Source organism: Malaya genurostris, chromosome 3 (genome assembly GCF_030247185.1).
Source record: "Malaya genurostris strain Urasoe2022 chromosome 3, Malgen_1.1, whole genome shotgun sequence".
Taxonomy (NCBI): Eukaryota; Metazoa; Arthropoda; class Insecta; order Diptera; family Culicidae; genus Malaya; species Malaya genurostris.
In genome coordinates this window covers 52,228,515-52,242,790 of record NC_080572.1, presented here as the reverse complement: position 1 = coordinate 52,242,790, position 14,276 = coordinate 52,228,515, and the positions used below count along the sequence as shown (strand labels likewise).

The window sequence follows — 14,276 nt, the reverse complement described above, 5'->3', positions numbered from 1 at the left end:
CCCGACATTTGAGGCTGAATATTAGTTAAGATGCATTTATAGATGAATATGAGGGTAAATGTGAGCACAGGAGCATATACAGGTTTCATATGAATGATTTAAGATATATGTAAGATATCTGTAAGCAAAGTAATTATACTAATAAATTACATAGCATAAGGCATAAGGATAATGAATTCAATTTTGTTTAATGAGAATTTTTGACTAGTTTTTACTATCAATCGAAACAAAATTACGTACATTTGCGGCAATTTTCAAACAAACTACAATTCTGTTAGTATTGACTCTTCTAGTCTTTAAGTATGATTCTTAAATTATTAGCCATTATGCTAACTATGGATGTTGATCGCACAGTTGTCTAGTCACGTATTGTCGCCATTACTAAGGGCCTTGGAGATACTTTCTTGTAGAATTATAGTAGTACTGATTTTAGGCAACAAACAGAATAACAAGAGCATCAAAAGCGAAAACGGTTGACCTGTACATGCGACAAACAAAGGATCATTGTGCACCGAGGGTAGTCAGTGCTAATGTAACATCCTTCATTTTGATCACACAGGTTAGATGATGGTGATGGTTAGGTAGCAAAATTGACCGATGAAGTGCGTAAGCTGAAACGGGACAGAACATAAACGGAAAGTCCAGCGGACAGTGCTGCTGTGTTCAGGAATACATTTTTTTATGAAAACACACGGAGTACTGCATTAGTCTCTCTCAATCATCCGTGCAGAAAGGATGCGAAACAAAATTAACGGTGTTCCTGTATAGTTAATTGCAATTCATAATACACTATCATGTCGTTTGCAAAAATAGTGCTATGTGCGTGTTTGTTGGCTGGAATCTTTGGCCGTAGTCTTAGTTATACAATAATTCAGCGCCATGGTAAGTAAACATTCATGCACTTGAGATTTGTGTTCGAGAATTTGGATGCATCTAGTGCCACATTGTTAGTTTGGGTAGCTATATTCTAGTATTAAAGAAAAGTGTACTTTAATAGTTTCGTAGGATTCGGAAAGCAATAGTAGCTAATAACACTTTCAATTGAACTTTCAGTGATACTAAAATAGATATGTAATAAAGATGTCCTCTTTTTTCATGAATACGTTTATTTCATAAGGCAATATACATAAGTTTTCCTTTGCCGTAACATACTTTCAACCTTTGCCGTAGCATTCACAATACATAGTACTTTAAACCTAATACATAACAAATATCATATTAGTATGTTGAAATGTCCTCCTTTTATCAATCTGACTTTCCCAAACTGACGTTAGTGCTCTTTATTCTTTCGTTGGTATTTGAAAAACAAATGATACTAAGACTGATGTGTTCATTTCAACAATTTTAATCGTAATTCAGAATAGAACTTGCAAAAGTAAAGCTCAATACCAATGTGCTACACATGACAATGGAATAACACAAACACTAAATTATAAACATACTGTGAATAACACATAGGTCAGCAAATAGTCGATATGTTTTATATTTTCCTATTAAATTATTTTATTTACTTTAGTTTGATTTTTTTTAATTACGAATATTCCTTACATTCGTTTCTATGCTATAGTGGCTTCACATTCACACATCAAGGTGACATAAACTGCCGGAAATGCATTATGATTACATTTCGAAAATAGATCAGCATGCGATTAGTGAATATCTTTTTAATATTACCGAAACAACAAGAAAGAATATACAAAATTTGGAAACAAACAATGTTTAAACATTTATAGTCTGTTGTCATCATTCACAGAAAAAAAGTAATAATAAAAAAATAGTTACCCGAACCCGGTGAACGACCAAAATTAAGTTAAAGCCGGGTATAAATAAACGATATATAAATGGGTTAAGGGGATTCTAAGCGATGGTCCAGCAATTTTTTTGCGATCGACGAAACACACCAGAAGTATTTGAATTCATAAAACAATTGTTTTTTTTTAGAAAATTCAAAGTTGTAGTATCATTGCATATCTAGGTGTCTCTAACAGTTCGGCTGAAAAGTTCGTATCGTTTAATAGAAACACACATTTTTTTGCCAAAATTCGTTTTTATTATTCAACATAATTGCCATCAGAGGCGATACAGCGATTATAGCGATCTTCCAACTTTTCGATACCATTTTTGTAGCACGATTTGTCCTTTGCCTCAAAATAGGCCTCAGTTTCAGCGATTACCTCTTCATTGCTTTTAAATTTTTTACCAGCGAGCATTCTCTTGAGGTCTGAGAACAGGAAAAAGTCACTGGGGGCCAAATCTGGAGAATACGGTGGATGAGGGAGCAATTCAACAGCTCCAAACACTGCTCAGAATCATCAATTCGTTGTTGTTTTTGATCGATTGTGAGCTCACGCGGCACCCATTTTGCACAAAGCTTTCTCATATCCAAATATTCGTGAATAATATGTCCAACACGTTCCTTTGATATCTTTAGGGTGTCAGCTATCTCGATCAACTTCACTTTACGGTCATTGAAAATCATTTTGTGGATTTTTTTCACGTTTTCATCGGTAACAGCCTCTTTTGGACGTCCACTGCGTTCATCGTCTTCGGTGCTCATATGACCAGTACGAAATTTTGCAAACCACTTACGAATTGTTGCTTCGCCCGGTGCAGAGTCTGGATAACACTCATCAAGCCATTTTTTGGTATCGGCGGCACTTTTTTTCATCAAAAAGTAGTGTTTCATCAACACACGAAATTCCTTTTTTCCATTTTTTTCACAATAACAAAAGTAGCTTCACTCAAAATCTCACAAACTAATAATCAGATGCTGTCAAATTTATGCACGTATCTTTTGAAAGTTGGTACTTACTGAAAATGGTATGGATTTAATTCTAGTGGTGCCCTCTCATAGAAACGATACGAACTTTTCAGCCGATCTGTTATTTCTGCTTGGTGTCATTCATCTTATGTTGAAGGAAGATATGTCTTTTATCACCAACAAAAGTTCTGTTCGAATAATAAATTGCTCACTGTCGGTAACTTGAGAGTTTCGCTGTCGAGATATAATTCATCAAACACCAAAATTATTCAAGTAAAATAATTCATTTTTGCCAACATATTTTCATTACCGTTCTCTTCCATGTTTGCTAATTGTTCATCACAGGTCTCTGAAAGGTCTATAGCATCTGTTCATATGTAACACTTTAGTCTTGCTTCGTTTTCAATCCGACTAAAACGACGTGTTTGACTACTTTTTTCTATTCTGTTACATTTAATTATCCTAAATATACTTTACAAATATTTATATATATTGCATCTCATTGGTGAAAAACCTATTTTAATTCACTTAGTGGTGTGATGATGCCTTTCTCATTAACATTTCAGGAGAAATCGATTCAAGATTTTTTTTTCTGTTTCCAGAGCAGGAATTTGGAGGTTGTCATAGTCGTAAATAGTAGAATGTGTAAAACCAGTGTGATGACATCTCATTCGTAATGTTGGTTACAATTCAAAACATTTAATCCGAAATGTTGGCAGTATTGTATTTGACATGTCGTTTGCTCGTTTGGAGCAAAGCTGTCATTTCAAACGAACTCTGTTTTTAAGCCCTCTAGCGTGTACGAAGGCGGTCAAAGCACACTATGTGGATCGTTCGTAAAAGCGGTGGTGTTTCCTTTTTTTCCGTATTATTAGGTACCGGGGTGTACAGGTTTTGCACCATCATTTTATTGACGATATGTATCCGTTTTGACACTAATCGCCCTGTAAATTTGGAATCGAAAGTCATATACGGATGACATTTGACAGTAGCTTTTGAGACAATGAGAGATTTAATTTAAATCAAGATTCGTGAAAATCGGTTTAACCATTGCTGAGAAATTGAATTTATTCCCGTTTTTGGAACTTTTTTCACTACTATCGGTACTTTCGGAATCGGAAATCGGGGTCTAGTAGTGCCAAAGTAGTTTTATATAATTTACCAGTCAGTTGTATAAAAATGCACATCTTATCGCTACCACTTGTGAAAGAATACTCAAGAAATAGACAATTTTTCGCTTATCACGCTTGTAATTCCGGAACCGGCAGTCAGATACTGATTACGTTTGGGAACTTTTGTCAAAATTACAAGATCTTTCATTTGCATCTTAGTTTGTGAAAATCGGTTAAGAATTTAGTGAGAAAATTGCGTGCGCATTTTATTCTAAATTGACACATAGGATAACAGAGGTATTTTGGCCCACTTTTGAATTGATTTTATTTTAACCCCCTTTGTAAAAATAGCCACCAAATGTTGTAATATCTTTTAAAAACCCTTCCGCAATAGGTAATTTGATGTAATTAGCTTCAAATTGACGCAACATGGGTTAATTAACATCGATTAAATCCATAAAGTTTCTTAGATGGGCCTAAATATATTAAGTGGCCAAAAACCTGTGTTACTCTATTATATTTAAAATCTGATCCAAAACAGTTTTGGTCTTATCTTCGGAGTAAAACGTCGTCGCGAGGAATTCCTTATAATGTTTTCTATGGAAATCATTCGTCTACAGCAGCTTTGGATTCAGCAAACCTATTCGCGTCATTCTTTCAAAGTGTGTTAAGTAATAACTCACCACCTTTGTCAGAATCGTACCTCAATAGCCTACCGATTTATAATCTGAACTTACCAGCGGTTGTACTTACGGCAGGTGAAGTGTATACTAATCTGCAACGTGTTAGTGTATCAAAAGGACCAGGATCGGATGGACTGCCACCTTCATTTATAAAATAATGCTCTTCTGATCTAGCTTTACTGGCTTCGCTGCTTTTCAACCGTTCCTTAGCTGAGTGTTATTTTCCGGCAAAGTGGAAAGAAGCTTTAATCGTTCCGGTTCATGAAACGTTTATACGTCAATAACTACATTTAGCTTTGTCAGAAAACGATTAACAACGACTAATATGATGAGCTACGTTTATACACTGATTGACAAACTCGAAAAGCGACAGGCAGTTGATGCGTTTTATGTCGATTTTTCGAAAGCTGTCGATTGTGTTCCTCATCAGCTCGCAATAGAAAAATTGAGACAAAGTAGGTTCCCTGACTGATTAGACTTTTTCGTATCTTACAAATCGCACGGCCTCAGTTCGTGTAGGATCTATTCTCTCTGATCTTTCCAACATTACATCAGGTGTTTCCCAAGGAAGCCATTTTGGACCACTACTTTTTGTACTTTTCGTGAATAACCTATGCTGAGAATTATCGTCGTCTAAAGTAATGTATGCAGACGATCAAAGTGTGTCGCATCATTACATTGTGGATTGCTGAGCCTTACAAATGGACGTTAATAAAGTTACTGGCGGGTGTGACAGAAACGGTATGAGTATAAACATAAAAAAAATGCAGCGCAATTACTTTCTCACGATTACTTTCTGTTAAAGATTTGGGCATCGTCTTCGATCGTAAGTTTCGTTTTACTGGACAATTCTCTTTAGTTACGGCAAAGGCTTGCACAGTTTTGGGTCTTATCAAACGCAACACCAAACTACCATATTATCAAATTATTCGAACTCGATGGAAATCCCAAGAATATTTTATTGTAAGTTCAGGCATATTGACTCTGAGAGAATATATTACACGGATGTATCACGAATCGAAAAGGCTACTGGATTCATTTAAGCTTCAAGAACCTAGAGTTCATTATAGCTGGATTATAATCGTCACATAATCTTCAAAGTATTATTTCCTCTTCACAGACAGTTTGAGTGTAATTGAAGCCATTCGTTCAAAGTTGACTTTCAAGAATGAACCGTTTTTCTTGGGCAAAATATGACAGTACCTGAACGACTATTGAATAATAATTATCAAATCACTATAGTCTGGGTCCCCGCACATTACTCAATTCCAGGCAATGAAAGAGCCGATCTTTTAGCCAAAGGTGGTGACATTGAGCGTGAAATTTATAAGCGGCCGATTGTTTTCAACGAATTCTATAGCGCGTCTCGCCAAAGAACACTCGCCAGTTGGCAAGCTACTTGGGTTAAATATGATCTAAGTCGGTGGATGCACTCAACTATTCCTAAAATATAGATAAAGGCATGGTTCAGGGGGCTCAAATATGATCTCCATAGTCATTTTCGAAAATTTTGTTCTGGTACATTTATTTAATAAATTTCCAATGACAGTTTTTCGAATATTGGTTATAGTTCTGAAATATTGGTTACTTGGTATGTACCAAGTAACCAATGTTTCGGATAAAAGACAATCATCCGACTTAAGTAAGACTGGAAACAAACTGAAATTATCTAATTTTCGAAAATGATTTAGTAAATACAAAATTATTTTCTTCTTAAAGTTGTAGCTGGCATCAAATACAAACTATCGTGTATAAAAACGCAGAGGACATCGTATTGAACTCAATAATATGACTAAAACTCAAAGTTCTCGATAGTTTGCCTATTGTAGATCCGAACTTTCATTGGATAATTGTAGTAATGGGAAAATATTCATTTCATTCTGTAAGAGATAGTGGAAGCGTACTTTGAACTTCAATTTATTTTCACACGCAAGTACCAATTTTGTAGAAAAGGTTACATATAAACACTAAGCAAAACATAAATGCAATTTGTTCAGTACGAAGTTATGAAGAATCGGTTTTTGTAGCCCGGTGGCAGTATCAATATGCTTTACAGACAACAAGACTGCAATATAAGCTAACAAAAGACCTAATGAAATCTAGAAAACTACATGGTTTGACAGATCAATGCTGCGTTCCACAGCTACAGACACCAGCATAACTTCGGTAGAACCGGTTAAGTTTTTGTCCGGTTCTAGCAAAAAAAAAAAGATTTAAAACGATTTTTCCATTGCAACATTTGTAAATCCAGCTTTGGTACACAATTATCTGGTTTTTGCATTCCTACATACTTAAACAGGTTTTCCAAACTAAGTTGCACTCAATTTGATCCGATTTTTGCATGTCGGAACATTTGTTTGTATGTATGTGTGTATTTTGTACACTTACTTTTATCAAATATGGCTGGCCGATTTTCTATTAACTTCGTTACAGTAGAAAAGTGCCATGATCAAGTATGAATTCCTGCAATTTATTCAGATCCGGCTTCTGGTTCCAGAATTACGGGGTGTTTAGTGAAAATAACTATCAGCACTAACTTTCCTCGGAAATGGCTGGAACGATTTTGACAAAATTTGTTTTCAAATGAATTTCAATTACATACAACTCCTGGTTCCGGACTCACAGGTTGATAAGTGCAAAAACATAAATTTCAAGTGTTTTTTTTATTTTCTAAAAAGTGGATTCTTCAAAATTGATTTGAAAAATATTCTAATTTGCAAAGCATGTAAATTCATTCCGCCAATACCGGTTTCTTGTTCCGAGGGTGCATGAAATAGTGCCTAGATTTCCGTTTGAGTTGTTAGTAGAATATTATCACTAATAGTACTGTTATTGTCCCGTTTAATTCTACTATGTCATTACACTCTTACAAAGTTACTATTTTCACAGTCACTATTTTCACCAAAGTGTATCAAACAATATAATACAGATACGTATTTCGGAATATTATTTACATCCTTCTTCGGTGTATCGGTTTTAAAATAAACTTATAAAACCGATGCACCGAAGAAGGATGTAAATAACATTCCGAAATTCGAATCTGTATTATAACGTTTGATACACTTTTGTGAAAATAGTGACTTTGTGAGAGTGTAATGACGTGACATAGTAGAATTAAATGGTACAACAACAGTACTATTAGTGATGAAATGCTGGTTAAAAATTACAAATTAATCCATACTTCGATTTTTCGATTTTCACAATCTTAGATTCAAATAATATCTTTAAAATTGATTTGGCCACACAAGTTCACTAGGCTATTTCGATACCGGAATAGCCAAGTGAACTTGTATGGGTGAATTAAAACATGTTTTTAACTTATTGGTGAATTCCATTACTTGGAGTTAACAGAATCATAATATGGTTCTTTACATTAATTTGTAATCAAAATTCGTTTTTTTTATCTTTACAGCCACTGATCGCGAAAACTACAACACTGAAAGTGAACGAATACTAGATCACACACTTAGACATCGAGCATTGGCGTGGCCAGATCCTCCTTCACACCATGACTGGTCGCAACAGTTACTCAATCTCTTCTATCTGACCCAAGTAATCGCCGTGTATCGCATTCCTTCCAATCCACCATCCAATTTGGATCACATCATCCAGCAGCTTCTAGAACCGAATTTTCAGAGTTATCTTCGTGGACTGCTACGCGAAACCGATGGGTTCGAAGATCTGACAAGCTTAGACCAAGAATATTCAACAGTAGCAGATTCGCTACACAAGGAATATTTTGTCAATGATCAGCGACAGCTAATACCGGCAATTTATAGAACACTGAGTGCAATTCATTTAGAAAACTGGATCGATGAAGGATTCCGTTCCAGGTTGGATAGCCTGAAAGATGAAGTCAATAGATTAACCGTTGATGTAGTTCGTGAAGAGCAAGACATAATTCGTCAGCTAACACTAAACCGAGTAACTACAGAGAAACCTTGGACGATAAGCAACTTATTGGCTACCATTTTCGGAAAGCAGGGCGAAGTACCTTTCGATGAAAAATACGACGTAATTACCGAGAATGATGATGAGCAGTGGGATTCGGACGACGTTGAAGAATTATGGGTTGTCATCGACGACTCCAGCGAAGAGGAATCTGACCCAGAATGGTCGTATGAAAACGTAGAAAACCCAGTAGAGTTACCAAGTGAGTGGGAAAACAACTTTGATCCAAGCGTCGACATTGTTAATTATGCTCTTCCCGATGAGCCACCTCGACCAATACCGAACGACCCTGTTGTTACAGAACCATTTAGTTATACATATTACAATGTATTATACGAAACTACCACGGGTCTACCACGTTTTACGGTTCGACCAATAGAACCGGTGACAGATACTCTTCATTACGGGATTACAGAATCAAATAGTTATACCTATCATGATATAGCGGTTCTGCCACCTTCGCAAATACGACCAGTAGAACCAGTAACAGAGGTGCTGTTAGTTAAACCAAATATAACACTTAATGAAACGTCTGCATCCGTTGAGGTTGAATTGGTGAACGTAACTATTATAAATAATTCTAGTTCATTTGGCGGACCAATCGAACCTGTAACAAATGTTGTTCTGGTAAACACAACAGTAAATCAATCGACCACATCAATCCAGGTTGATCCACAATGGGAAGTCATTCCTACTGCAACGGAAACGTTTAGTAATGCTTACCATAAGGTGCCAGAAACCATTTCGGTTTCATCACCGCCAATAGAACCGGTGACTGAAGTGCTTGTATTGAAGCCCAATATAACAGTTAACGAGTCATCTGTATCAGTTGAAATTGAACCAGTGGTAAACGTAACTATTGTGAACAACTCAAGCTCAATAGTAGAATCGATAATAGAAGCTACTGCAGTTCCATCGAGTACTACGTATGATGAATCAAACATTTCCATTCAAGTAAAACCCGTGGTGAATGTAACAGTTGTAAACAATACAAGTACTCAATGGGGTGCTAACAATCCTGTTGTTACGGAGTCACTTGGTTATGCTAATCATATTGCAGTTCAGGAAAGCATTATCATTCCACCACCTTTAACAATACGGCCAGTGGAACCAGAAACCGAAATGCTTTTAGTTAAACCAAATACTACAACAAATGTGTCATACAAAACCGTTGATGTTGAGCCAGCTATAAATGTAACAATTGCTAACAATTCGTCGATTCTGCCAGTGATAGAACCCATTCCAGTTGTACCAAGGACGCCAAACAACGAGTCAATCGTGTCCGTGCAAGTAGAACCGGTGATTAATGTCACTATTGCAAACAATTCAAACATTCAGTGGGGAGCACTAAATCCGGATATTATGAACTCGTTTGGTAATACCTATCATAATGTAAACAAAGGATCAACCGTTGTTTTACCGCCCGCGACCGTTATGCCGATAGAACTGGTAACAGAAGCCATTCAAGTTAGTTCGAATATTACAACAAATAGAACAATACAATCTGTTGATAGTGAGCCAGTAATCAACGTGACAGTTGCCAACAATTCAAATATTCTGAGGCCTGAGCAACCAGACTATAATAAAGACAATAATCCTGTTTCTACAAAACCATCCTACCATAACTACTATGACGTTGTGCGAGAAACTACCACTGTTATGCCGATAATAAATGGTCTTCCAATCAATTCAACTATAACGGTGAATGAGTCAACCCTATCCGTTCATATTGAGCCAACGATCAACGTCACAGTAACAGATAATTCCACAACAAAGCCAGTACAATTGGTGACAGGAGTTCATTCGCCACAGTCTCTTGCAGCAGTAAATGAGTCTTTATTATCCATTAATGTTGAGCCAGTAGTTAATGTGACCATTGCCAACAACTCGAATACGCAGTGGGAAGATCAACACAAGTACTCATCCCACGTTATTAACATTACAACAGAAACCAGTACTGAGAAAACAGAAACAAGTGAAGTTTTCACAAAAAGTTGGCAATATGCTTCAATTTCTCCAAATGCTAACAAACCTCCGATCAAAGTAGTAGAATCGGGGGTTTTGAATCCGCAACAGTGGTATCCTAACAAACCGTACGGATATACAACACCGCCGGTTGTTAGCATAAGCAGTCGCTACAAATATTCTACAAAACATCCTATTTTTATGAAAAATCCGGTAAACACCGGTGTTACTATAACAAGGTTACCGGGACAAAAATGGAGTCAAAGTGGCACCTACCAACCGTATAAATATGACCATGGTATCAAGCAGGATGAACAAAGACAACTCACACCGGAAAAGGAGGATTCTGACAATATTCCTTTGGAAAAGTCTGAACACGGAATACAGGAATCCGAAATTGTGCATGAATCAATTGGAGAGACCACTGGCGGTGATGGTTCCGATGGTTTGATAGAACTAGTCAATAAAAATGGATTTTCGGACTATGTTGACACGGGCAATGAAGCAACGTTTGACGACCTGATAATGGATCCAACTTTTGCCATAAATCAACCGGACGCCATGTTTGAATTTCTTCCGTTTAATGAGTCTATTGACCAATTCGTTGACTCAAATGTTCCCGATGAATACCAAGAGGAACTTGAAGTTAACAACTACATTGCCCAAGAAGAGCCTGAGACTACTCCGCAGTCAGAGGTCGAAGAAAGCGATAAATTGGAGAATTCGGTCATCAATGATTTTATCGACGATTATTTCTACACAGTGGATAAGAACGATAATGCCTATGCATTTCCAAACCATTACAACAAACCAGATGTAGTGTTCGAGTCGGAAAAGTTACCCCAACCGATCGATGTAAGTCAACCGGCTGATTTGATAGAGCCTGCCGAGCCGAACAGCTCACACATCGCAAATCAGGTAAACGAAGAGAAAAGTGATGAAAAACCCCATTCAGAACCGTTCCCAGCGAAAAGTAGTCAAAGTCAGCCAATGATTGAAGATGTTAAAAAGTACGAAACACATCTGACCCCGATCGTTATACCAGCAAACACAGAAATCGATCCGGATTCTATTCCACTATGGTTGCAGGAAAACTTTTCTTCAGACAATCAAACAGAAACGAAATATGAAACTGAAAGTAAGTGCGGGTTGTAAAATACGATTTTTTTTACTAATAGAATTAATTTGTTTCGTCAGTTTCAGCATCGCAGATTCCTACCCAACTAATTTCATCCAATGAACAAACGGTTTACAATACTCATTCAGAGCCAACGAAACCTACACGTTATGCTGTCGAGGACACCATTACTTCTAGCTCAGGTAACATTAATAGGCATAATATCAAACAGTTTTTTCATACGTCTTCTAATCACTATTTCCAGTTGATGGCAATCAAAATGCATTACTCTACATCAAACATGATATGAACAGTGTCCTCGCACAGCTAGACGAGCAAACCGATTTCCGGTTACGGGATCGCATTTCCTCTTCAACCGTAGACGACTTCGTTGAGCATTTAGGTCATACAGACGTGATGAAATTGTTCGATGGCAATCGCATTAATCGTACTGCTGTACTGGAATCACTGCAGAAGTTGGTACAGAACAAACAATTCCCAGATGGGAACCAAATCGTACAAATTTTAGAGCTGCTGAAACAAGGTGAGATGCCATTGCCAAATGACGGGTACTTCGACAGACACTATGGCGCCGATGAAGAATTAGATCAGATAGAACAGCCATCTCAAAACATTACCAGTCAGGATGACACTGCTGAGATCAAAGAATTGGTTGATGAGTTAGAAGCCTCTATTGAACAGGATGAAGAGTTACGAATGATCGAGTCAAAATCTCTACCGACAGAAAATCCCAATTTGTATGACGACGAACCAGAAGATCGAATGTTGATAGAAAGTGATGACGTTTTGAATAAACTGGACTGGAAAACCAGGGATGAAAGTGAAATACTTTCGGAAGAAGTGAAGCTTTTGACAAATAATACTAAAAATCCGGCTTCAAACAACTCGCAAATCAAAACAAATAGCTCCCCATTCGGAGCAGACGAGTCGGAACCAATCGACCACAAAATAACACACGAAAGTAAAAATTCAACATTTGAAGCTCGTAAAGAGACAGAGGAAGAGGAAAACTATGACGCAAAAGAGCTTTTCGATGAGTTAGTGCCAACAACAGAATTGCAAGAACTTCAACCTCTGACCAATAACAGAAAATCAAAACAAATTTTAATTGATGAAAGACAAAAACTAATCGATGAGAAGAATAATTTCAAAAATACTGACGAGAATTGGAAACCCAATGATCAGTTTGAATTGCTTGCGGACAAACTCGACTTGATTGTGAAAAACAACACACTAACAACTGTAGAAGATTCAAGCAGAAATGAACAAGTAAATACTTTTTCAACATTAGATTCTCTTTCATCAGAGGCAAGTTCAGATGAAACTCCAGCGAATCTCATCCATATGGTAACTGAAAACATAATCTTGAAAGAAGTCCAAGATCAGACTCCGGACCAAACATTAACGCAGCCATTTCTCGAAGAGCTTCCCGATGAAACGGAACATTTGGCGATGGTTCGAATTAACTCTGCGGAAGATGCAGTTACTGTAACCGAAAGTCTCCACACTATGCAACCAGATTTGAAGAGTTACTAATTTAGTCATTTGTGATACAGACCTACTAGTTTTAAGAACAATCGTACAATAAAGACAAGTATTAGCGCTCAAAACTAACTAAATTACTTTGTCTCCCTGAACTTTCAGATTCGCTAAACCATCAAGATACAATTTCAGAACCGGTCAATCTACAGGATCCAGAAATGTTACGTCTAGTGCCGCACATAATCCAACAATTGCGACTCGGAAACGTTTCCGAAACCGAACAACTTACTCTAATGGAAATTTTCGGCGATCTTTGGCCGTTGATGGTGTTGGAAGCTACACAAGAAAATAACCAGGATCGGCTTAAAAGTCAAATGCGCGAAATTTTTGAGTTGAGCACTCTTAACAAAGAGTAAATTGATTTTATGTACACAAACTTTGTAAATAGATAGTTTTATGATTGCATCGCAATTTCTTGTTCTCTTATGTTTTGTACCTTCCTTTCTCTCCTTTACAATTACTAGAAATGTTGGGTACCTGGGATTGACCTGCATTTGAATAAACGCAGATAGTTCAGTAACGGATTTGCTTGCAAAGTGTTTAGTTCAAAATGCACCTGAAATCATTATTTCTCTTACTTCTACTAGAATGTTCTTCAATTACCTGTCTTCCAAACTGGTACAATCAAGGTAGAGGTTTTGCTACATAATTTAGTAAGTTAAAATCTAAATTAGATCAAAATTAATTACAGAATCGTTGTGGGGATACAAAGATCATTTAAAACAGCTCGGCCTGTATCCGAGAGTGTTCCGCTACGGTTCCAGAAGCTTTCCAGTGGTGAACTATTTTGAACAACAAAACCTACGTGACTCGTATGTTGCCCCGAAGAACATGTTCAACCTGTTTCCACGTGTCAAAATCGAACCATTTCATGATACTGACGGATCAGATGAATCCTGGAAACATCCCACGTACGATTGGGCAAATATAAACCAGTTTCAATACGATGACGACTATCAAAACTTTCGAGAAGATCGACTGAGGAAAATTGAAGAAGAGACGGCTGAAGTGTTGTGGAATTGGTAAATGGGTTTGTAAAGTTCTGTTGAAATATTTTTTTAATAAAATATTCGAAACCTAAAATGAGTCGTTTATCTCAACATGTTCATTGTAAACAGCAATAC

At 36.9% G+C, this 14,276-nt stretch overlaps 1 protein-coding gene across 2 annotated transcripts; it reads left to right on the top strand.

The window, feature by feature from the left end:
• Positions 1–726: 726 nt before the first annotated feature.
• LOC131438059 (uncharacterized) lies at positions 727–13,393 on the top strand. 2 transcript variants are annotated; one of them, XM_058607847.1, is made up of 5 exons: positions 727–882; positions 7,969–11,610; positions 11,670–11,792; positions 11,855–12,879; positions 13,255–13,393. In XM_058607847.1, the coding sequence occupies exons 1-5, from the start codon at positions 795–797 to the stop codon at positions 13,261–13,263; spliced, it is 4,887 nt and encodes a 1,628-aa protein (XP_058463830.1). In that variant the 5' UTR covers positions 727–794; the 3' UTR covers positions 13,264–13,393. The 2 variants fall into 2 exon arrangements, with proteins under 2 accessions (XP_058463830.1, XP_058463829.1); XM_058607846.1 differs by lacking the exon at positions 13,255–13,393 and having other exon boundaries at positions 11,855–13,235.
• The last annotated feature ends 883 nt before the right edge of the window (positions 13,394–14,276 follow it).